Raw genomic sequence first — 25,046 nt, 5'->3', positions numbered from 1 at the left:
AAAATCGGCCAAGCCAAGTCAAAGGCCGAGCGGCTACGAGGAGCGCCAGTGGCGCCCCTCTTCGGCTCTCCTCGGAGGTGTAATGGCCGATCGCTACTGATGGTAGAGCCGCTTTTGTCCGCGGGCGTCGGTTAGGTTTCCCTTTGAATTAATGCGTTGCTCAGGGAACCCGAGTCCTCCGGAAGACCTGCATGGACAGTGTTTAATCGCATGATGACCCGCGGCGCCAAGTTCAGGCTCTAAATTCCATGGCAGCGGGCCCTGGGCCTCGCCGGTGGAGAGCAGCTTCCTAAAGTCATCCGGAGAAGTGGACAGTCTCACAGTATACCGGTGCGCAGAGATGGATGCGTCAGTACCAATAGAGCACGTGCTGTTGAGAATCAAGGTTCTCAACCTGGCCTACCTTACCGTCGCGCTGCCCCTATTCACGCTGCTATTCTGCTTCGCCACGTCAATGTTGTTCCAGTACACCGCTGTGAATACGACGGTTTGCAAGGTGAGCCTGATAACGTTCCACGCGTAACGACGCCTGCTCCGCTCTAGTAACGCGATTGATTTTCGCCGCATCGAGGTACGGTTCCGCTTTATTTTTGTTTCTTGCATAACCTTGAAAGCGCTCTCGCGAAGTGTAACCACGTTTATCGCCGCCGAAGTTTTCTTCGCCACATAGCTCTGGTGTCGTGCGCAAAGGCATCAGTCGCGCGCGAGCACGCGAAAAGCTGAAAACGAGTGTAATTCGCCGCTCATTTTCGGGCTACCGGCACGTAGCGAGCAGTCTGCTTAGGCAATTTGCAGCTCTCGCGCTTCTACTAATAGTTGCGATTGCCTGTGCAACATCGTAGTAGAAAGGGCCTGTGTGTCCCTACCATCAGTCATCATCGCGCAGCTCCTATGATGACCGAGTTTCCCGTATTTCGTTTCCCTAGGTACAAGCGTTTAGCGTATTAATAATTATAACACCACAAAAGCGTCAAATTTGTCGAATGTTTGTTCCTATTCTTTTCAGTGACGTAATAAATTCGTTTATTGTCATAACATATTCAATTTAAATATTTAATAGAGATTGCCCAGGAGCAATCCCTATCAGGGAGGTCGGGCTTTTTTTTTTTGGGGGGGGGGGGGGGTCGACCTTTTTATGTGCATTGTACGTTCGTGTGTTTGTATGTGGTGTGGGTGTATATATACTCCTAAAAACTTAATTTTTTTCTATTGCTACGCCTACGGGATTGACATATCCAAGGCTATGCGAGTGCAGTGACATACGTCGTGGTGCTGAAATCCGCAGTACTTTTTAACAACCTGTAGATTAAACGTGTTTAACGTTTATCAGAATGTTATCACACAATCGGCTCTGCTCCCATCGGAATGTGACCGGCGCTGTGGGGTATCGAACACGCTACCTTGTACTTTTAAAAAGTAAAGAACCGCGTAGCGTTTATAAGCCACTGCTGCGGATGTAAAGCTTTAGGGGCTATGATTGCGTAGTTTGCGTAGATAAGTACTAGTGTGTATACGTGTCCTCAAAGGAAGCGTGACTGCATGCGCTTTTGAATGACAATGAAGCACCTGGAAATTAATTATAGTTAGAAAATTATTTCGCGGTAGCCACAGGTCTGCACTCTAGGCTGCACAAAAAAGAAAAAAACAATTGTGTGTTGTGTACTCCGCAGTTTGCATTGTTCCTTACTGTGACAATAAATAAGTAAGTAAAATAAATAAATAAATATTGTTTTACAAAAGTTTCACAAAATCTAATAGCGAACCAAGGCGGTTTTTTTTTTAGGTTTTTTTTTCTTGGGAGGGGGGGGGGAATCCTGATACAAGTAAGACATTCAAATTATGCTGCGAATTGTGGCCTCTGCAATGCGTACGCAATGTGTGCTCATTCATATATAACCGGTGGAATTCGTGCACTTTGTGTGCAACTAAAGAATTTTTTTTTTTTTGTATTGGTATCGGCTGTTTGTCATTCGTTAACTCGAAAGCGCTAGTACGAGAAGACAGTTACATGCTGTTTGTTTTCTCTAAATGTTTTCTTTTTTTAACTATCACCTTGTTGCGCACAGCGCACAATATGTACTTGCTCTTGCGTGCTTCGATACCTGCACAGATACGCTCGTACCGTTGTCCATACCATGGATTCAACCAATTCAGTTTAAATTTTGTCCTACAAATATGCAGAAAAGTGTGACCCATAAGAAAAACAAGAACAAAGGACCCGTAGCCAACGTCACAGCCAAAGCTATGTGTCCCTTCGGTCCTCAAGTGGCACATAGGAACATAAAACACAGGAACATTGCTCGTCACCCATTTGGACCCACAGCCAAATGTCCAAATGACATTGAAACGCTGATCTGTAAATGATATCTCAGATATTATCGTCATCTTCATAGCCATCGTCCACAAGTGTCACAGAGGACCATAGCACAAATTGCCCATTACCCATTTGGACCCATAGCGAAAGGTCCAAACGACATTAAAACGCTGATCTGTAAACGAGATCGCAAATATCACCACCACCGTTCTTTTCAGCCCGTCTTTATGTCGACTGCACGACGAAGGCATCTCCCAATAACGTCCGGTTTGCCCTACCTTGTGCGACCTGATTCCATTTTATGCTGCGAATTTCGTCATTACATTTAACTCGCTGCCGCGTACTCGGTTGCGTTTCCCATCTCTTAATTGGTAACCATTCCGTTGCTCTAACTTATTGCGCATCTGGCCACGTATCAGCTCCTGACCCGAAGGTCGCGGGCTCGATCCCGGCAGCGGCGGTCACATTTCGATGGAGGCGTAATGGTACTATATAGAGGCCAGTGTACTGTGCGTTGTCGGTACACGTTAAAGGACGTCAGATGGTCGAAATTTCCGGAGCCCTCCATTACGGCGTGCCTCATAATCGTATCGAGGTTTTGCCTCGTCGTAAAACCCCAGACATTGTTATTTTCTCGCCACGTAATGTGTCTGTCCTACGTATTACGTGGCCGGCCCAGGTCCATTTCTTCCGCTTAATATACATGAGCCTATATATCCCAAAACCGACGTGTAATGAGAGCCGGTCGCACGGCACAAAGCAATGAGATCAATGATCACAAAGCAATGAGAGCCGTTCAGTTCTTTGAAGACGCTGGAATTTGCTATATGTGTAGTGACTGAAATCAGGGCTTAAAGTCTTTCTTCATTGGAGGGGGCCCCTCATAAGGCGGCAACACGTAGGTATATATATATATATATATATATATATATATATATATATATATCCCATAGATTAAGCGTTAAAGGGGCCCTGCAACACTTTTCCCAGTGAAATGCGAATGGCTTCATTAAAGGAGTTTATTGCCTCACGAATCGACCACCAGAATCCGTCAAGTACGAGCGGAGTTAGATTTGTCGCAGGCTGTAATTGCTTTCTCTCCTCTTTCGTCCCTACGAACGCGCTGGAAGCTAAGCAAGGAGGGATGGCATGGGGGGAAAGAAGTTACGTCACGCGCGCGTCATGACCTTCAGCACTTTTTCTTCTTTTTTTATTTCGAACGCGCGGCTAACTTTCAGTGTGATCGCGAGCGAGCGCGGGGGCACGTGGCGGCCTCTCGTGGCGGCCGCTGTAATTGTGCAGCCCACGATGCTCAAACCAGCCAATGGCTGTGCATTTGGGTATATGGCATCACTTGTAGAAAGAAGAGGGAACGCTTTCTAGGTGATTTTGAGAATGAATTGCAAATTCCAGGCAGCGTGCTGCTTCAGTGTTTGCTTCGCGTGTTCTCAGGCGATCGGCAGCTTTTTCTGACCATGCTGAAAAAGTGTTGCAGGGCCCCTTTAAGAGAGGTTCTTGCGATGCTCACGGTGCATTGATGGCAACTGTCTCTAGAATTGAACAAATGCATATGAATGCTCTACAAATACATATAATATTCCGATTGTATTTCGGGCATTTATCAACCATTAAATGAAACTATTTTGGGAACGATTTTTTTAAAAATAACTCGGGATGTAATGGCTTAAAGGTATGTGAGGTCAACGTAAATAACATTCGTTGACACGACAAATATGCTATATTTTATTTTCACTACTACTTGCCTAAAAAAGCAGCAAAATACATGCGTCTTTGGCATTACACCAGACTTGTAATGCGCAACTAAATGAATGAAGATTGAGTGGTAAGCTAAAGAGACCAAGGTGAATCTTCACTGATTCACGAGCAGGTAGCTTCACGCTCAGGTGCCTCGTGAAACAGTGTGCTGAGCCAAGAAGCTTTCTCGAACAGGGTGGTGACCCGTGGTGTGCAGTGTCTCGGTGAATTGCATTCAGCAGTACGACAATACCTGTTTTCTTCTGTTTTGCTGACGCCCCATCAACCGAATAATCGCGATTGCATCATTATTTGGAAAGTTGCAGAGTTATAATTTCCCCGCACAAACTACTACTGCCAAAAAAAATTAACTCCGGAACTTGTCAAATGGGTGCATCAGTGACACAGTTGGACTGCAGAGGGGGCAGAGGGGGCAGAGCCCCTCCTTTAAAAAAAGGGGGGGGGGGGCTGCGCCCTGACTGGAATACATCGTGATTAATCGTAGTGGCGTGTGCCAGGCATTCGCAGGCTCTGTTAAAAACAGAACGCTTGAACGCACGACCTGGTGTGTTATTTGTCGCCGGAAAATGGCGACAACTCATCCCTTTATCAGTGAACAAAGTGTTCAATGCCGGGCGAGTTGGTGTTTGCTCATAAATACAATCGAAGCAGCGCAACTAGACAGGACAACAGAAAGGAAAGACGAAAACAGGCGCACGCTTCGTCTTTCCTTTCTGTTGTCCTGTCTTGGGGCGCTGCTTACTATGGTATTTGTGAGCAAAGTTTATCACGAGGCAATCGTTCTCGTCATTTCGGCGCCAATTAAGTTCCCTGCACAGCTGTGAAAGATGCCGGAATGGGAAAAATATAGGTTCATTTCTATATCAGCACAATGCTCAAGTTTAACGTTAACTAGCTGAGTACAAGTAAACACTAGTGTTAGGTACACGCAAGAGCTTCAGGCTGGGCCGTGTTGCTGTGACGTAGGTGACAACGTAAAGCGCTCGAGTATGGACGACGACAACGGAGTTAGCGCTCCCGTTGTGTTCTCCTCTGCTGTCGTCGTCCATTCGAGCGGTTTGCATTGTCACTTCAGGCGGAGGTCTTCAAAGAAAAGCTCTCGAAGGACCTCCCGCAGTCGGTAACGTATTAGCCGACTGCATTGCAGCGTGTGCAGTTGAGCGTAAACCAGCAGTAGGACCATAGGCGTGCGCAGAGGGGGGGGCAGGGGGGGGCGGCCGCCCCCCCTAATCATCTAAGAGGGGGGGCGCAAAATCTGCCCCATACATTGACCCTTCTAGTCACCTAAGAGGGGGGGGGGGGCGCAAAATCTGCCCCATACGTGGACTTTTTAGGGTGGGGGGGGCGCTGCGATGAACCTTCGCCCCCCCCTAATGAGGAACCCTGCGCACGCCTATGAGTAGGACGTAGAAATGATTGGAGTGACAGTATCAAAATAAAAAAGCTGTACCGAGCATAAATAGCATCGAGCAAAGAGGAAAAAAAAAAGTGAGTGCAAAGGAATGCAGTTACTGCGACTAGAGTTAGCATGTTCTAGTTAATACAATGCTTCACTCAATAACTCTGGCAAATGTAAGGATAAGTAAATATATAATAGTTAACTGGCGGTGTTTTCCATTAAAGACTTTCACGGCCTTCGCTCATGTGCGCATACACTCTAAGAAAAAAAAAAGGGGTAGGGGGTATGTGTGACGCTTTCACGGTGATTTCTGACTTGCCACGTGCATGACTCTCTTTAAAGAGGCACGAAAACCCTATTTTGAAACTTTGAAACTTTATTGATTCCAACATTCCATCATTTGGGATGCCGATGGATGCCGAGGGCCGGGGTCAAAAAGCTTCTTCCCGCCTTTTAGGTCCCACCACTCACCGACGAGATTATAATGGTCTCCAAAGAGAGTTCACGTGTCTCTCTAAAGAGAGTCATATACGTGGCAAGCCAGAATGCACAAAAAGGAGTGAAAGGATTCTTTTATTTTTTTAGTATATACACGTGTTACGTTGTGCCATCTCACTTCTATCTGCATGAGTTGACATGGCGCCTCCAATCTGCTGAAATTTTCTTAGACCCTGCTGAACGTCCGTCCTGCGACCGCTCTCGCAACTCGTATGGAAAACCTTATCAGCCGGCTAACGAATGGCATAATGAAGCAGCGCCAATTACAACACAATGATCAAAGAAATAAACTCGACAGGCGCCGCACCTCTTTCATTTCTTATTTTCTCCGCTGTGTGTTTCGCCATGTTCGCGCTTTTCCATTACACTAGTCCGCCAATTTGACGAAATTTCTATTCTATTGCGGCTAACAATCTACGAGTTGTAGGCATAACCAGCCTAGTCGACTGCTGGAACGTGCAGACATTCCGTCTTGTTCATTACTATTGTTCGTCAGTTGGGGCATAAAATTTCTACAAAGGAAAGATTTGTGTTTTTTTTTCTTTTTTTTTTCAGTCCGAAGTCCGAAGCAAAGCTGCCAAAATTACTTCTAAAAAGTAATTAAGTTACATTACATTTTTGTTGTAAATGTAGTTAGAAAGTAATGAAATTTACTTTGAAATTACTTAAACAAAAGTTCACTATTCATGCACGACGTGTACACTTTATTTACAGCTCATATACACTGAAATCTCGGAGATCTTTGTTCAGCTTCCCACGCTTGAGGCTTGGCGCTCAGATTAACGTGTATTTCTCTTTTTCCTTTCCTTTTTTCGTCCGTTTTTTTTTAAGCCGTAAGGGAAACGGACATACTATACTTACGTCAAAAGTAATTGGGAAAGTAATGAGTAGTTTTCTTGAAATTGCTCGCTTGAAGGAATTCACCACATTACTAAATTACCGGCCGTCAAAAGTAATTCATTACATTACTCACAAGAGCATTGCAAGAAGTAGTTAAATTTCTTTAATTTCATTATAAAATCATTACTGCCAAGTCTGGTCCAAAGGGACGAACATCGGCTGAAAAGGGATTTCATATGTTTTCCTGTTTAAGCGAAGCTTCTATGAGTTACAGATTTCGGTGGCAGAGGCGACGGCATAGTTCAAAAAAAAAAAAAAATACCCGGCGCCCGGTGAGTGGACAGAAATGCGGGTGTACACCAGTGTTGTAGCCGTTACCGAAAAAATGTAACTAAATACGTTACTCGTTACGCTAACAAAAAAGGAACTCGTTACCACCCTACGTTACCTAAAAAAAAGGTAACGCGTTACCGTTACTGTTACAGAAAAGAAAAGTAACGCACGTTACTTGAGCCGTTACTCCATGGTCAGAAATTTTGAATCAGCGCGTCTTCGCTGCAGGAACCCACATTAACAATGTTATAATGATCGTATTTACATTCCTCGTAAAACTTCTAACCCAAAGAACGATTTTGCCTGAAATACTGATTTAACGAGAATTCATTGCACAAATATGCCGGACCCAGCAGTATTATAGGGGCCTGTGAAGCTCTGTCTATGAAGGTTACTAAATTGCCTGTAGTTACATATGATGGCTTCTAACTCTGTGGCACATGGTAAATAAGCCATTTTTCCCAGTGTGATATTAAACACAAAATAAGATTTAATCATCAGCGCTTTCCGCAAAGAAAATGTCCCTCAACTCTCAATAAATTTGCGGTAATCATGACGGTGTGCTTCTACTAAGAAGACAGATGCTCAAATATTGTAGTCAGAAAACGTATACCCGCAGCTGCCGATAGAAAGAAGCAAATTTCATTTTAACGCGATAGCGTTAAAGAGCTCGTTTCGCAGAAATTCCGGCGTCGGCGTCGGTGGTTGTGAGCGAAAAATCATGATCTTGTCCGTGACCGAGAAATCGAGAAAGATTCAAATAAAATAAAAATAAAGATATTTGGTTGGAGTGAGAATCGAACCCAGGCCTTCTGCGAGGCACGCAGGTGTTCTACCACAGAGCCACGCCATTGCTTGAGACAGCTTCGAAAAAAAAAAAAACACTATATGAATGTCTTGTAGTGGGAGGAGTCTCCTTAACGCATGTAATATTGCGTTCCAAAGTGTAGAATCGCACCAGGCGTCAAAATGTGTGAATTGGGCAACGAGTGGGTGCTTTAAAGGCCCACCAATTTACAAAGCGCTCCGACACATTTAATCATCAGCAGCGGCAAAAGCATCAACAAAGCGAGCAGCGGCCTAGGCCCGCGTGTTGCCTTACGGACGCGTAGTGGGCCCTTCGCTGATTCGCAAAAGGAAGAATTACGGCGTAGTGGGCACTGCGCAACTGTACTTGCAGTAAACATTATAGGATAGTTTGAAACGGACAATGTTACGCACACAGGCGTTCGTTTCCTTTCGGCACGGTTGAGGCATGCACCGAGAACCGAGGCTAGGCTGGCAATTGAGAAGGCGATGCGCACGGGGCTCAAGCTCAAGCGTCCTCCAAGTTTTTGAAAACAAAGTTGATAACCAGCGCTAGAGTACTACAACTTGCAGAATTTAAGCAAGAGCTGCATTTCAAAGCTGTCAGCGGACAGCTTGCCTAGCTTCTTAATGAATACATCCGCACCTACGCTAAGTAGGCGCTCGACGGACGCATTCGATGATACTCTTAACGCCTCGCGGGCCGGCAGCAGCCCGCCGACGCGACAAAAGAATGTCGGGGCTATCTCAGCGAAAGGAGGTTTGTGTAAAACTCCAAAACTCCCGGGATGAATGCAATAAAAGGAAACGAGTAATGTGACACCTCACGTTACCGAAAAATGCTAACTGAAGCGTATACGTTACCCGTTGCAATTCCGAAAAGGTAACGATATTAATGAGAACAGACGAATTCTCATTAATATTGTGTCTAACAAAGAAAAACGAGCCCTTAGAATTCATTTTCTTTAAAAGGTAACGAATAAGTTACTAAGTTACCGAAAAATGTAACGCGTTACCGGTAACGGCGTTACTTGTAACCCGTTACCGCCACCACTGGTTGGCGGTAACGAGGCCCTCGAGGATGCGCCGGTCACATGCGTAATTTGTATGCGCCGTTTTCCAGTTCATGCACTTTCGATCGTGCCCGCCACCACAGGTCGGCAAAGAAGCTGGAACTCACTCAGACTCATTCAAGAAATATATTTTGCTCTAAGAGCTCACTCAAGCTTAGACTCCCTAAACTTTTTCTCAACCGGACTCACTCGGATTAAAACTCACCAACATATTGCTCAGCCGAATTCACTCAGACTCACGGCTTGAGCTGAGTCTGAGTGAGCCGGAGTGAGTGGACTCATGAGTCCGCTGGCGTAAAATTAGTTTTTCCGATCATGTTGTCAGTGCTCTTTAACGCCAATATCTGACATAATCGGTGCTCTGCGATACGCCTTTTGATTTTGTAGCTTCAAATAGGAGTTGCCAGAGGTTGCAATCCAGTAAGGACATTTTTATGAAAATGCGACTCACACGAGAACATCCTATGAAAGAGTCCGTAGGGGGAGGTCTTAGCACCCGCTCCCCCGTCTCACGCCTCTGATCAATAAACATTGACGTGGCGCATGAACGCTAGTGCTTTGAGATATGTGTGAAGAAAGTTGAGTACAAACGTAAGCCGATATAAGGCTGGTAGTAATGCGGATAAGTGAAGAGATAGGATAGATAGGTCGTCAATAAAAGGTGGCGCTCACTCATACTCACTCAAAAAATATATTTTGCGCTTAAGGCTCACTCGGACTCAGACTCGCCAATATTTTACTAAACCGGACTCACTCGGACTCAGACTCACTAAAATCTTCCTCAATCGGATTCACTCGGATTCAAGCTGACCAAAATATTACTCTCCCGGACTCACTCAGACTCAGACTCACGTATGTCCGAGTCTGAGTGAATCTGAGTGAGTCCACACACACACACACACACACACACACACACACACAACACACACACCACACACACACACACACCACACACAACACACACACACACACACAACACACACACACACACACACACACACACACACACACACACACACACACACACACACACACACACACACACACACACACACACACACACACACACACGCACGCACACACACGCACACGCACACACCGTGTGTCGCACCGCCGTGCCTTGTTTTACACAGGCATCCATTCCTTAGATATATTTCTCCGAAGCAGCCCGCATCCGTGTACTTTTCAGCACCGCTTGACGCGCTAATCAAACTGCGAGACACTCGGACATTTTTTTCTCCCGCGAAAGAGAGACGTCTTGGGCAAGTACGCCCGTGTAGCCCGCATATGCGCACTGCAGCGTATATTGTTCTCCCGAGAGACCGGCGTTAAAAGACTGTCCCTCCGAGCTCTAATCTTCTTTGAAAAATTTCTTAATCGAGAGCGCGCCCACACGTACTGTATATGTAATGAAGACCTCCTGAAGTAAAGCTAACAGATGAGCGACAAAACAAAAAAAATAATAAATATGACCAGTCTCGGAACGTTCCGCGAAAAGTGCACCGCCAGAGAGTGTAGACGAAATGGTCCGGCAAGGAAAATGGGTCCTAAATCTAAAATGAAGGGACGTGCATGAATGAGTTATGGGTACCGCGGGAATCTTTTCCTCCTAAAAAAAGTGAAACGGTAAAAAAAAAAACGGAGAAAAAAGTCGGTTATACAAGCACTGGCTCAAATCCGCTGAACCTTTCAAGCGTACATCCACTACGCAGCGCGCGCTTTCGCGACTGCAGCAACCCCAGGGAGCAGTTTAGGAGAGACCAGAGGAGATCTTTTGATCCGCCTACTTTTTGAGAGCTCGTTTTCGTGACACGCGCAGACCATGCATGCCGCGGGAGGAAGGGAGGGGGGGGGGGGGGGAATGTGCGAAGACCCTTGTCCAGAAAGGCGTGAATTTATCAGGAGAACAGCGGCGCGAACTGAATTGCATGCGGTGGTCAAGGCTTCGGGAAGGAGAAGCGTCCTCAATGGTCGCGGGATGGAAAAAGGAAGGCATTTCTGGGATAACTGCGCGCTAAATATGCAAAGCCCATAAACTAGACGCTAGGGCAAAGGCTGTCACCTAACTGCCGGCGAAGGAGAAAGGGGTCATCAGCGCGCGCGCGACGGGTCGCAGACGCTCCGGCCTATCAAAACTCCAGTGTTATTATTTCCCCTTAGTCCTTTTCTCGTGCCTCTTTCTCTCTCTCTCTCTCTCTTTCCCGTCCGCTGTGGTTGTCGCTCTAGAACGGCCGAGATGTCCCGCGTAATTACTGTACATGTGTCTGGCGCCCGCTAAGATTCATTGTGTAGCAGATGCGGCTGAGCTGTACGGCGCCTCTTCCGCACCGTGCCGTCTCCGTGTACGCGACACTAAATCGAAAGATTAAAGTTAATCGGTATTGATTACTCCTCTGCGAGTAGGCCAGTCTCTTCCGGGGCGACCGAAGGCCTGACGAGTCAGAAAAAAAGAAAAAAAGAAAGAAAGAAAGCGCATGTAAGAGCGAAGTGGCGCCTCCATGTTCGAATTACTGCACTATATATAACACGCATTGTGATGTCGCATAGATTTTGGTAGTGACGTTTGCTTTCTTTTTTTTTTCTTTTCGATTGCAGTTCGTATTTTTCTTCATTGAGCACGGTGGTTTTCTTTTAAGCGTTCAATGTAAATGGTGCTCAGGCGGAGAAAAAAAATATGGACGCGAAATATTCCGGGAATATTTTTTTAAGGCTCAATAAATGTCCGCGGTAAAAAAAAAAGACTAAATCGGAGATAATCGAGTTTACGGCTGGAGCGTTTGGCGTGAAATCAGTCGATTATAGATATCTTCTTTAAATTGAAAGAACGAACGATCATAGCTGATGTGGCTTTTATTCTAGAGAAAGAAAGAAAAAAGAAGAAAGAGCAAGGGGAATGAAAGCGGATTTAAGATGTGCGAGAAATGCTCGGAATTCAATGACGTCAGATAGGCGCACGTAATCAATGCGGCGACGTTGGCGCGAAATTTAAATCTGGAACTTAGTTCGGCCTTGATTTTCTTCCGTTAATAAATAAGAACTGTTCTCTTTTTTTTTCTAATCCGAAGTAAAACAAGCACATTTCTGAAATTGTAAGCAGTAGTAGTTTTAACTTATTTGATATTTCTTCTTAATGTACGTTTCAGCCTCTGAACGAACATGAATGATACATATTGCAGACGCGCAGACGTGACTGTCAGGGCATTTGGCACCACCAAGAGCAAGCAAGTTAAAACAGAACAAAAAAGAGCGTTTAAGATTCCAGCCGCCATTTTGGTACAGTGAATTGTATGCGGCAACGATGTGCGTGTGTGTGCGCCTGTGTATGTGTGCAAAATCTGCGATTGCGAGCACCTCGTTTGCAGACTTCCTCTACGATTCAATTATTAAGAAAATGATAGATTCGCCAGTTTTCAAAGAGCTACTGCTCGTAGGCGTGCAGGCTCATTTGCTTTACCTTCATTCACAGACATTTTTATTACCTGAAAGCTCCTTTAGGCAGCTAATTAGTGTCCCCGATTCTCTTATTTGTTCTTACTGTTCCTCCTAAGACTCGTAAGCCGAAGGCAAAGGATCCCTCTGTTTTATCTTATTCGCCATACACTTGTCCGGCAATATTAATTAAAGTTTTTTTTTTACCCGCCTTAATGAACGAGGAGCCGACACATTCCGCTTTCGGGCGTCTCGTAGTGTAGGATAAAGTGCGAAAAGAGAGCCGGGCAAATACTCGAAAGAGATAAGAGAGTAAACCTTGAGATTACACTCGGGAAGCGAGGAGTGCTTTCTGCAGATTGTCATAACAAGCCCGATGCTGTATGGCGAGGGGGGGGGGGGGCGCTAAGTGCACCCTCACTTTTCCTAGACAGATAAGGAAGGACTTTAGTGACAGCGAGCGTAAGTAGGTGCTACCAAGTTGGGTCTGTTGACACGACGGCGCCGGACCTCGCACGGCTCGCATTAGCGCAGGCGGTGCTCCATTTAATTAAATGAGTGCCGCGCACAAGTCTCCTCTTTTGCGTCTTGCGCGGAATGTCCACAATCTCCGTTTCTAGAGAAACGAACTTGGTATAGCTACATAAATTCGTGCTGATATGATCACGAAGTCGAACTCACACAGACTGTCGTTTGACCCGAGGTAGTTATACTATATGGTCTGTTCAAACAGACCATAAAATATATGGTCACTTAGCGCAGGCAAGAGCTAATTATAACTATAAGAGCTAATAGCCAACGTTCAGCCAGTGTTCGTATTATGTGAGTAAATACGTGAGGCTTTACACCAGGCCCGTAGCCAGGGGGGGGGGGGGGCGCCCCCCCCCTCTCGAAATTTTTATAATACATGGTGTTTTACCGAAAATAAACAAATGAAAATAAGAGTTTTTCTCAAATACTCAAGCCTTTCAGCAAGTCCCCCCCCCCCCCCCCCCGAAAAAAATTCCTGGTACGGGACTGCTTTACACATACTGCATATAATTGATTAATGCTCTGTTGTATATTTCGTCTTGATTATACTTTTATACGATAGTTTGTACGTCCTAGTTTACAACACTATAGACTTTTTTTTTTCATAATTTAGCTCAGACTTTTCTTTTGTATGCTGACCCGAAAGATGCTCTGAAAGCCGAGCTCTCAATAGAATGCCTCGCTGTAAAATGTTTGCGGACTTTGCAGGCATACACCTTCAAGCCCCGACAGCTGCCGGCCACATAGTCGACTTCAATCCGCCGAGAAGCCGTCAGACCATGTGGTGATAGGTCCAGGCGCTCCCTAAAGTATCTCCATATAGCGAAGAGAAAAATTTTCCTCTCAATCATCAAAGTGCTTGCGGCAGCAAAAAATGAAGCCACGGGCCATTGCAGAACTAGAAAGCGTACACAGACAAAAAGAAATATACGAATGAAAGGGTGGTTTCGGTCGAACGCGCTGCGGCCTCGCAAAATTGCTTACGAAACTGCCTGCGCTTTTTCACTCGCCGAAATGGTGCATCCGCTAGCAGGTTTTTTCAATCCGCCGGTGCATCAAAGCGCGGCCCTTTTTTTTTTCTCTGTATTACAGCCATGTTCGCGTGGTTGTTCTCCCGCAGTGCTGAACCGCAGCAATCTTGCAACGTTTCCCGGCGGACAGATAGGCACGCCATTTCTTCTTCGTTTTCATTGTCTCCTTCTTCTTCTTCGCCTCGTTTTATTTTCTTCCATTGTCAGACTTTCTCTTCTCGCTATAGCATATACAGAAACTTTGCTTCGCATTTGACTTTCGTGCCTTGATAAAAGCCGCGCGCGCGAGCGTTTCGTATATGGAACTTTCGACTGTTGCTCCGAGAAGTGTGTTTATATATGCGTTTGATGCAAAACACGGACACGAAATATAGGCGAATGAGTTCCCGCTGTCGTGCTACCTTTCATTTCCAAACGCGGCGTCAAACTTTGCTCGCGTTTCATTTCCTCACTCGTACTGTTGGGCTGCACGCGAACTGGCGTTCGGATATTTGGGGTCCTGACAAATACATTGGGATCTTTGTAGGGAGTGAGATTGCAAAATTGTTAGCACGGTCTTTGGAGAATTCATTCTATGCACTCTTAAAATAATCGCGCCCGACATGTCTCCGCGTGTGAAGTGAAGTTTATTTAAACAATACAGGTACACAATAATTAAGAGAGAGGCAAATACCAACGTGCCCAACGGGGCACATCACCCTACGTCTTAGCATCTTAGCTGTAGTTATGGTTGAGCACTTTGCAGTGGGTGGGAAGCATTAAATCACACACTCGTTGCGCAATTAGCATTGTGTGATGATTGGTTGTTATTTTACTCTTCTGCCACGCTATATTACATAGGTTAACGAGATTCCTTGCCCGACATGACGCCTGCATAGGGTCTTTTTGCAAATGAGTTTCAAGCACCAGCATGGCTCTGTGGTAGAATTCTTGACTGCCACTTAGAGAGCCCGGGCTCAAATCCCATTTGATCCCGGGTATTCTATTTTTTTTCTCATTTGATTTTTTTTTCATGTCTCTCAGTTACTTTTTCATGCATATCGGTTACGCCACCGACGGCGACGGCGACGCCGCTCAACGTAGGAAACGGGCGCCTAGCTGCGCTCTAATAACGAAAATCGCGACACTCCGCGCAAAGCCATACATGAAAGACGCCGGGCGCGCGCGAACGCGCATGCGTCAAGGCAATATGTTTTCGCGTCAACGTAAAGTGATGAACCTGGCGTACTTCCGCCGCCGCTTGGTGACGCGAACGTTGCGCCGGACTCCCTCCTTACGTCCATTTCGTGGTTTTCGTTCTTACTTATTCTTTTCTCTTTTTTTTTGTAAAGCTGTACATTCGCTATTTCCATCCCAATTTTTGCGTGAACGGCGGCTACCTGGCTCAGTAAGGCTGAGCATATCCTTGATGCAAGTGTACAATCAAATGTGTGCCGAATCCAGGAGACAAGTGTAATCGAAGACGGTGATCAGTGTGGCCGATCCACCATTACATTGAGTATATTGCGTCCTCCGTAATTGGTGCTCGTGAAAGTGACGGATGACGTGAGCACATTTACGACATGCGTCCTCGCAGAAGTAATTGATGTGGTCTGCGACGTCGGTCCATGTTGAAGGCTGTACGCAGCGTCACAATACGCACTTGTCGCACAGGAGTAACCAATAAAGGCCTGAACACACGTACGCGTTGCAGCGCGTCAGCGCGTGACTTTTTGACGCGGCGTCGCGCCCTCTCCCTATTGGAGGAGAGGGCGCTGGGCTACGCGAAGCTGCGCGCCATCTCTCCCCATAGGGAGAGGGCGCGACGCCGCGTCAAAAAGTCACGCGTTGCAGCGTGTCAGCGCGTGACTTTTTGACGCGGCGTCGCGCCCTCTCCCTATGGGGAGAGAGGGCGCGCCCTCTCCTCCAATAGGGAGAGGGCGCGACGCCGCGTCAAAAAGTCACGCGCTGACACGCTGCAACGCGTACGTGTGTTCAGGCCTTAAGTGTCCGTAGCCGCATACACTTCAGCAAGTATTTCGCTTCGCTTTGACAATCATCCTCCATTTGCTGTTTTTGTGTCTTTTCTTAAACTGACCTCGTAAAATAACACATCATCGGAATTCTACAGGGACGTACGTAGACCTCTCTCAAAACATTAAAAAAAAAAAAAACTTGGAGGACGCTTGAGCTCCGCCTTCAAGAATAGAACGCGATAGCGTAATCGGGCCCCGTGCGCATCGCCTCCTTAATTGCTACCCCCGCTTCGGTTCTCGGTGCATGCCTCAACCGGGCCGTAAGGAAAACGAACGACTGCGCGCGTAACATTGGCCGTTTCAAACTATCCTAGAATGCCTACTGCAAGTACAGTTGTGCAGTGCCCACTACGCCAAAATTCTTCCTTTTGCGAATCAGCGAAAGTCCCACTACGCGCCCGTAAGGCAACACGCGAACCTATGCCGCTGCTGACTTTGTTGATGCTTTTGCTGCTGCTGCTGATTATTAAGTATGTCTGAGCGCTTTGTAATGGGTGGGCCTTTAAAATCACCTACTCGTTGCGCAATTCACATGTTTTGATGCCTGGCGCGATTCTACGCTTCTGCCACACAATATTACATGCGTTAATGAGACGCCTTCCACTACATGACATTGTTATAGTATTTTTTCCGAAGCAGTTTCAAGGAATAGCGTGGCTCTGTTGTAGAACACCTGCTTGCCGCGCAGACGGCCTGGGTTCGATTCTCACTCGTCCCTAAGATTTTTATTATTTATTTTATTTGCATCTTCATCGATTTTTCGGTCACGGACAAAATGATGATTTTCTTGCTGTTATCCTGGGCCGGTATACTGTTAGGAGAAGAAGCGAATGGCTTCACGCAGAGTTCGGTTGCTGAGGCTGGCTGCGTGACGTAATGCTCTCTTTTAAGTTATTTCTTCCCCCATGACTGAGAGACGCTGTCCTGTTCGACCTTTCCACCTTTCAAATCATCGTTACATTATGTTCCTTCTTAAGGTGTCTTAAGAGAAATACGCGAGTCCCTGAACGCAGACTGGTCTACATGAGATATTACAGCAGATGGAATCCTTCGTTTCATTGGTATTGAATGCTTATCGTCAGTGATGATCGTCACTGATCGCCATTGCTTATCGTCATTGACGATCACCACTGACCGTCACTGGTGATCGTAGTCACTGATTGTCGGGTGTTCTGCGCAGGTGTACAACTTCTGCCCGTCGGTGAGCGCCATCACGGGCATCTCGCCGCAGCGCTACATTTGGCGCATGGGCGTCGCGCTGCACACGGGACCCCGGCTTCTGCTCGCGTCGCTCTACCCTCGATACTTCGCTCGCCGCGCTGCCCTGGTGGCGGCGCCAAAGCGGGCGCTCTTCTCGCGCCTGACGCGCGCCAACTACGCGCTGCACCTGGCCGAGGCCCTGTCCCTGGTCGGCGTCACGTACGTCTCGAACCGCGAGAACTACCCGGTGCACGAGAAGATCTTCATTGTCTTCATGGTCTCGTCGCTGCTATACATGGTCGGCACGTGCCTGGCGGTGCACATGTGCGCCCACAAGGATGACACCGAGATGGTAATCTTCGGGCGATAAATGGCGCCACACTCTGTAATCGTCGACCGTCACTTGCTCACCCACGTGCGCAGCTAGTAGCTAGTAGTGGCATTCCTTGAGTACAATTTGTAGAGGTAACCTACAGGCAGTCGACCACGCCTTCCGTTCGTAAGAAAGAAAATTTCGCAATACGCACGTCGTCCTCGTGTCATATGCTGACGGAGCGTTCGTTCTAAGGGCGTAGCACTTTAGGGGCCCGGCTTGTCGTTCATTCATATATCTCATAATAATATCTGGGGTTTAACGTACCAAAACCGCGATATGATTATGAGAGACGCCGTAGTGGAGGGCTCCGGAAATTTCGACCACCTGGGGTTCTTTAACGTGCACCTAAATCTAAGTACACGAGCCTCAACCATTTTCGCCTCCGTCGAAAATGCAGCCACCGCGGCCGGGATTCGATCCCGCGACCTTCGGGTCAGCAGTCGAGCGCCATAACCACTAGACCACCGGGGCGGGGCTCATTCATATATCTCATGTGGCGTGATCACGCTCATAATCAGGTGGTCAATACAGACCTAAAACAACGCTAGCAATGCTCGAAACCGGGTTTAAGGTAAACGAACAAGGTCTAAGATAATATAATTAACAGAAATAACCAAGACGTAATCGCAACAATATGCTTAAGATCGCTAAAAACGCTTCGGAAACATGCAAGTGACACCCGGCTGATACCCGCGCCGAGCAATAGAGGGCGCCACCGCCTCGCCAAACGATCGATTCCTCTTCCCGCCGGCGCCTCTCTGGCGCCGTTTTTACGAACTCCTGCGAGAGAACATTCACAGACAAAGACTAACAACAGCGCAACGGGAATCGCTGGGTGCCCGTGCTGCGCACTTCCTTAGGTTTCACAAGTGGGGCTCCATTTAGCGCATGATTTAGAACTACACCAATCGCTACACAGGAAAGGCATTAGCGCTGGATGTGAACGACATTTTTTTATTTATTGCCGCAATGGTGTTGTATTGAGAATGTCGTCAGGACAGCGTGTTGAATGTAAAAGCACGCGGCGTGTGTATCCGAATTAAACTACGACAGAATTCTGCTTCTTAGCGACTGTAGTACTTGTAATTCTGCGAACAGTCTCCATTTGTGCGTTCTCGTGACTGTCGCAGGAACGCAAGTCGCGTCGCCTCAAACTGTCACTGCTGGTGCTGACCCTGGCGGCCAGCGCGGGCATGCTCTTCTTCTTCTACAAACACCGAATCCACTGCGTCGAGCTGGGTAAGTTTGCGCGTTGCACTTATTCGAAGCTACAGCTCAGACCGTGGAGCTTCCTAACGAAACTACTGTAGAAGGAAATGTGGTGCTGCGCTACCTCGGCTACGATGGGAACATAGGCGGGCGCAGGGTTCCCCATTAGTGGGGCCAAGGGGGCAAGGAGCAACATTTTATCGCAGCCTCCCCCCACCTGTTCGTCGTGTCCAAATGACAACATTTTTCACAATGGATGAAAAAATTAAAATGAAGCGTTGACGTGCTTTCATAATGGCCTGCCCTTGGTCCCTGGCTTTCCGGGAGCAAGGATGGAAAGTAAATGGTCCTTGGAATGCAGCATCAAGGGACTTCGGCCGCCATTATCGTAAAAAAAAAAAACGTTGCAGTGGCTTAGCTCGGCTATGCCAGGATAACGTAGCGTTAGCAAAGGTTCAGCTAATTATTCTTAGCTTTCCTGATTGTGTAGGATTAGCTTGATTATCATGCTTACTGCTGCTCCGATGACACACACACGGTTTACGTATTATGTGGCACATGTATATTTATTTTGCCAGGCAAATACTTCGGGATATGATGAGTTAAGCTTCTCCGCTCTTCTGCGCCGTTGAGCAGCATTTGCGCTCTCCTTGTCCATGGCTATACCACACTGGCAAACGCCAGTCAGAGGCGCTATCATGCGGCTACAGCGCAGTGTCAGACGACGACTGCACAGCTAAGGCGAATAGCTGCGCGCGCGCCGGCGCCAATACGTCTGCCACGGCTACGACGTCACTCCTCTGGAAAGTGCAGACCGGCGGCGGCGAGTTGCGCGCGGCGGCGGCGGAATGCGCGGGACGTGCTGGCTCCGGTGCGTGACATCACTGATCCTCGCGCATGCGCAGCACGGTTCTTGAGGAGCCACGCGAAACTGGCTCGGCTAGGCCAGTGTAGCTAACGCTACGAAATCTGCATGGCTATAATACTGCTCTTTAAACAATGATGGGACAGATCCGACTGAGTATAAGGCATGGGGTTGACTTTGAGCCCTCTTAGGTGAATAGGGGGGGGGGGTGCTCTCACAACACCCCCCCCATTGGTGCACGCCTAAGCATGGAACTCATGTTTATTCTTGTGGTTTCAGATGACTCCTGTGATATAATGGGAAGCATTGAATATTGCCCCGAACTTAGGTCTCAGAAACGGTTTTTGGGGCACCATAAAAAGCTTTTCGGGTTGATATTGGGAAAGAAGATATCTAGTGATGCAATGCAAGACGTACAAGCTATCGTATAAATCTAATAATCAAGACGAAATATTAAAGCGACTGGTTTCGGAAAAAGAAAACGTTATTTATTGATTTATTGGCTCAAATTTGGAGACGAGACGAACTGCGCGACATTGGAAATTAAGTCCGTAAAAAGAATTAAAATTACGCTGGCTTGGCAGTAACGGAAATCACTCTTGTGAACTGGGACGGCCAACACGCATACGCGCTTGCGGCAGTGGCCCATCGTAGACTCCCCCGTTCGTTGTAAGTACCGTTAGCTTATAGAGCATTGGTCAAGCATACCCCATGATGCGCAGGGCACCGCGGGACCAGACTGCTGTACTTAGTGGCGTAGCCAGGGGGGTGGCACACCGGGCTTGTGCCGTGCCCCCCCCCCCCCCCAAAAAAAAAACATTTTTTTCTGCCATGGGATATAGAGCACAAAATCACACTCGACTACATCTGCCTGCCGGGCCCCCACTTCAGATCTGCGGCCTGTGTTACATTGTTGTAGCGGCTGCGTAACGATTCTTGTGGCGAGAAACATATGCAATCTACCCCATAACATTGAACGAAAAAAAAACAGAAAGACGTATGTGTCTTTAATGTTAAAAACACTGGGCGTGCAAACATGGACACAACAGCGAAGTCAAGACACCACAAATGGAGACATCACAAGGCGCTCGTTTCCTGGGGTCTCCTTTCTGTCCTCGTATAATTTTTTCATTGTAATTTGAGCATGAACACTGATGCTGCTTGCATTACATTTACTCTTAAGATTATAAGTTTCAAGTGGTACGAAGAGGCTTCAATGCACAGCCGAACAGGAACGACCGAGAAGCGACCAACTGAAAATCGAAACCGGCAAAATAGCAAACGCCTCCTCGCGTGACACGTTGCCGACCCATATAGCGCTACAAGGCACACTAACAACCGAAGACAGCAGAGACCTGTCTGTTTCGTGTTCCGGTTTTTAGCTCTGCCGATATGTCACGAAGCTGCACTATACATGTAGCGATCCAACTAACTATAGCAACCAACTAGGCGACTCTGCTGGCCACATATCCGCTACACATTCGTCCAGAACGCCGCGGGCTTGTCGAGCCTACGTCACCGAACGCCGCAACCAATAAAAATCGAGCGTGAAGAGACTTCGTGATCGTTCAGGATGACGGCACCCATCGACCGAGGAGCGAAATGGATTATATATGGACCTCGCAAGCGACGCCGGTTAGTACACCCCAGTCATTAGCATTAAAGGTTATTCGGCGAGCGCTCTCACTGCGGACGAGCCTTCGCAAGCGAGTCGCGTGGCGATGTTTCAGCATATGACGTCGGAGGAGTTTACAGAGGACGTCTGCTTACACGCTGCTGACGCACACGAGACCAGGTGGCGGCGGTGTGAACTTTCCGGCGTGGTGTGGTCCAGATGCTCGGAATAGGTCAGCGAAAAAAAGTGTATAGCTCGCCGCGCACGCAACTGCTCCTTCTCTTCTCTGTGGCCGTCGCTCGGCTCGCTATGGTGCAGTACCGTAGTTACTCGTATAAGACCCGCTCCGTCACCTTTTTGATTTCGGCAAAAACTTAGGGGTGAAAGAATCGTGTGAATTACCTTGGAGCCTTCGCTGCAGAAAGAGAAAATAAAAATAGTTATAAAAAGTAAAAGAAAGTAATGTAAGTGATAAAGTTTTCTGCCTGTAACTGCAGTGCGCGCCACCGACGCGGAAAAAAGAACAATATATATATATATATATATATATATATATATATATATATATATATATATATATATATATATATATATATATATATATATATATATACAAAAGATAATGAAACGAAAGGATAAAGCGAAAACGAAATAAATGTATGAAAAACTAAAAGCGAGAAATTAAGAATACTCTGTAACTGTACGCACATTTATTTCTCTCAGATTATTTGTCTCAACATATCGTCACACGCAACCACGCGTAGAGCTCTGCTCACATTTCGCATTATGGAGTATCGTAATCGTCGTTTTTCTTATGGGCAGCCTTCTTTTTCAGAAATACGTAGAGTTTTTCGTTGTGACTTCGTGCTGTGTACTTTCGAGCGAATGGCACGAACCTTTCTCCAGCACGCGTATTTCCGCGGATACGCCAAAACTTTCCCGACACGTCTTCAGTGACTGCGTGGTGTGCGTACACATTGTGTACCGTTCACGCGGTGTCAGTAAAAGTGAGCTGGTGGTGGTAGTGGTTTGAAGAGGAAAAGGCGCCTAATTTCTGCAGCCCAGTCGGGAGCACGGCGCAGCGCCTAAGTGAGCTCGACGACTGACAATGCCGGCATTGTGTCTGTACTACGGTGTTTGAAAGGAGGTTGGTGGGGGTGGGTGAGAAGAGATGCGGGCTTTACGCCGTTATACGCGGTAACCGGCGGAAGCGCCTATACGCTATCGCGCTGTTACCGTTACCGCAATAATAGTAACAGCATTCGCCTCCACCCTAAGCCCCTTCGTGCCCGTTCGTCGTGACAGGGACGGGGCGACACGTCTAATACTCGTACCCGGCATTGTCCGTTCTCTCGGTCCTTAATCCGATTTCCCCGCTTCTCTTTTTCCTCGCAGCGTTCAGCTGGTTCTCCATCTGCGAGTACGTGATCTGCCTGTGTAACATGGCGTTCCACCTGACCCTCGTGTACGACATCCCCAACGAGGAGCTGCTCGTCGGTCTGCCCGTGACGAAGGCCGTCTGCTCTTCTTCCTCCTCCTCTTCCCGGAAGGACCAATGAGACACGACATGCCGCTAGTGCCAATGGATGCGCGCTCTCTTCCACGCACACACCACTCACATCTCTCTCGCTATCTCTCTATCTCTCTCTCTCTTTAATCTGTCGCTCGAGGCTCGCTGTACGACTCTCGAGCGCCAATGTACCTGCGCCCGCTCCCTCGCGTTGCCGCTCGACGCGGAGCGGCAACTACATGGGACGCCTTTCCGGCGTATTTCGAGCGTCCGCTTCGCGACGTCTGGCATGAGTCGCGTTGAACCGCAATACCTTCGTAGAAGACCGAAGAGTTAGGCTTGCTGACAATGGACCCGCGAGAAGGGAAACTGACGACACAATAAAACGCCGACTATCAGCCGAAAGCTCTCACTGTCTGAAAAGACGGTAGACACACATCTGCGCATGCTCAAGACTGGTGTCGCTCCCAGTCCCTCTGGAACACGTGCAGGCCTACACGTGATATTTCGCGACACTTCGTGAGACGTTTCGTCTTGTGTACCGTCGGGTCTGCGTTGCAATCAATAGAAGTGGATATTGTCTTGATAACAGGAGCGCAAAATTTCAGGAATACACGGACAAAAGCAATGATACGCACAACACAGCTGCTGATCACGCAATAAATCAGCGCCTGTGCTCTGTGTATCCTTCTTTGTCCGTGTTTTCCCTAAAACCTAGCGCTCCCGTTCTCAAGATAATGTACAGTAGCGCCCAATATAAGTTGCAACATGCTGCTCGTGGTCAAAGCGGCGCCAACACTGCATGGTGGCGCCGACATAGGAAACAATCACTGACGTAACGACTGTTTCGACTGCTGGTATTTCAAAACCAATTTCACCTTTGCTGGTGTTACAGTTATAGTCTTGGGGCCACTGTACAACCAACAAGCCCGCCTGTACCACCTAAGAAACGGAAAAACGACATCCCCGGCGGAACAAAAACACGATGCACTCGATGCGAAACGGACGCGGCGGCGGCGCTGCGTCGGAAAACGCGTTCCATGTGGTTGTCGCCTTCAGAGATCTCGTACGCGAGCCAGTTTTGCCGCCGCCGCATCGGCACAGGCCTACATCGCTGCGGGTAATATATTACGAGCGGGAGGAGGTCGTGTTACATTTAGAGTCACTGTCCAGACTAGTCACAACATCGTTTTAGGTCACGCGTGGAGACGGCGAAGATACGACAGAAGGGAGGAAGTCTGGGCGTGCTGGTAGTTCATCGTACATCAGAAACCATCGCGCAATAAACGAACACGAAACAAGGTGAAGACGTGACAAGCGCTTACTTTCAAACTTAGGTTTCGTTGCACATCCCGAGCGTATATAAACACGCAAACAAAACTGCAGGAGGAAGCCATACTTGCTGCGTAAGCAGAAAGAAGGAAAAAGGGAGGCAGGATAGAGCGCAGTCTTACGGCACGGTTGAGGCATCCACCGAGAACCGACGCCAGGCAAGCAACTGAGTAGGCGATGCGCACGGGGCCCGATTACGCTATCACGTTCTACGCTCAAGTGTCGCCAAGTTCTTTCCTTCTTTCTGCCTGCGCAAAAGTCTAGATTTCAGTATGAACCACCTAGTCCGCAAATAAGTATTGCTACAAGAAGAAACTACTGGCAGAAAATGAAGAAGGTAAATGGACACGTGTCGTCTACGTCAAATGATTAATCAAGCTTTTTTTCTCAATTTTTTTGGCTTAGACGACATGTGCTCATTTGCCTTCTTTCTTGCTATCAATTGTTGTCTCTTGCAGTTTCAGATGCGTGTTTACATGTGCTCAGGATCTGCAATAAAACCTTAGTTGAAAGTAAGTGCTTGTCCCGCCGTTTACTGCGCGATGGATTCTGAAGTTCGAAGATACAACCCCAAGCGTCGCACGAGCGCCAGTGGTGTTTAGCGATTCGATAACGCGTCATGCGCGCGTGGACGTCCTCGTAGACCAAAAAACAAGAAAACGCAACTTCCACGGAAGGGTGCGCGCCTCCTCATGTCTCTTCCCGGCACTCGGTAGCGTGCCTCTCTTCTACCTTCATCGTCGTCATTTTTTTTTTCTGTAATGGCGTGGGTGGGTGGTTGGGATGGCGACGCGAGTTTTCTGCTCAAAAGAGACACTCCTCTGACAATAAAGACGGCTTTTGTCCAACACCGTTTGTTTGTGTTCTCTTCAGCTGCTCTTAAATGAAGTCGA

General features: G+C 47.5%; 1 protein-coding gene across 1 annotated transcript; it reads left to right on the top strand.

Annotated features, from left to right (window-relative positions):
* The first annotated feature begins 56 nt into the window (after positions 1-56).
* On the top strand, positions 57-25,001 carry LOC119382777 (post-GPI attachment to proteins factor 2-like). The gene is made up of 4 exons (XM_037650626.2): positions 57-496; positions 17,227-17,598; positions 18,753-18,861; positions 22,707-25,001. Exons 1-4 carry the CDS (start codon positions 341-343, stop codon positions 22,868-22,870), a joined length of 801 nt encoding a protein of 266 aa, XP_037506554.1. The 5' UTR covers positions 57-340; the 3' UTR covers positions 22,871-25,001.
* The last annotated feature ends 45 nt before the right edge of the window (positions 25,002-25,046 follow it).

Source organism: Rhipicephalus sanguineus, chromosome 2 (genome assembly GCF_013339695.2).
Source record: "Rhipicephalus sanguineus isolate Rsan-2018 chromosome 2, BIME_Rsan_1.4, whole genome shotgun sequence".
Taxonomy (NCBI): Eukaryota; Metazoa; Arthropoda; class Arachnida; order Ixodida; family Ixodidae; genus Rhipicephalus; species Rhipicephalus sanguineus.
Note: the sequence above shows the minus strand (reverse complement) of the source record. Positions and strands in the feature narration are given on the sequence as shown.

What these genes read in the sequence shown, in the direction of transcription:
- LOC119382777 (XM_037650626.2), top strand. Translation starts at nt 341, where the DNA reads ATGGATGCGTCAGTACCAATAGAGCACGTGCTGTTGAGAATCAAGGTT. An exon ending in ACAAGGATGACACCGAGATG is followed by an intron (nt 17,599 to 18,752) that starts GTAATCTTCGGG and finishes TGACTGTCGCAG; the next exon opens with GAACGCAAGTCGCGTCGCCT. An exon ending in AATCCACTGCGTCGAGCTGG is followed by an intron (nt 18,862 to 22,706) that starts GTAAGTTTGCGC and finishes TTTTCCTCGCAG; the next exon opens with CGTTCAGCTGGTTCTCCATC.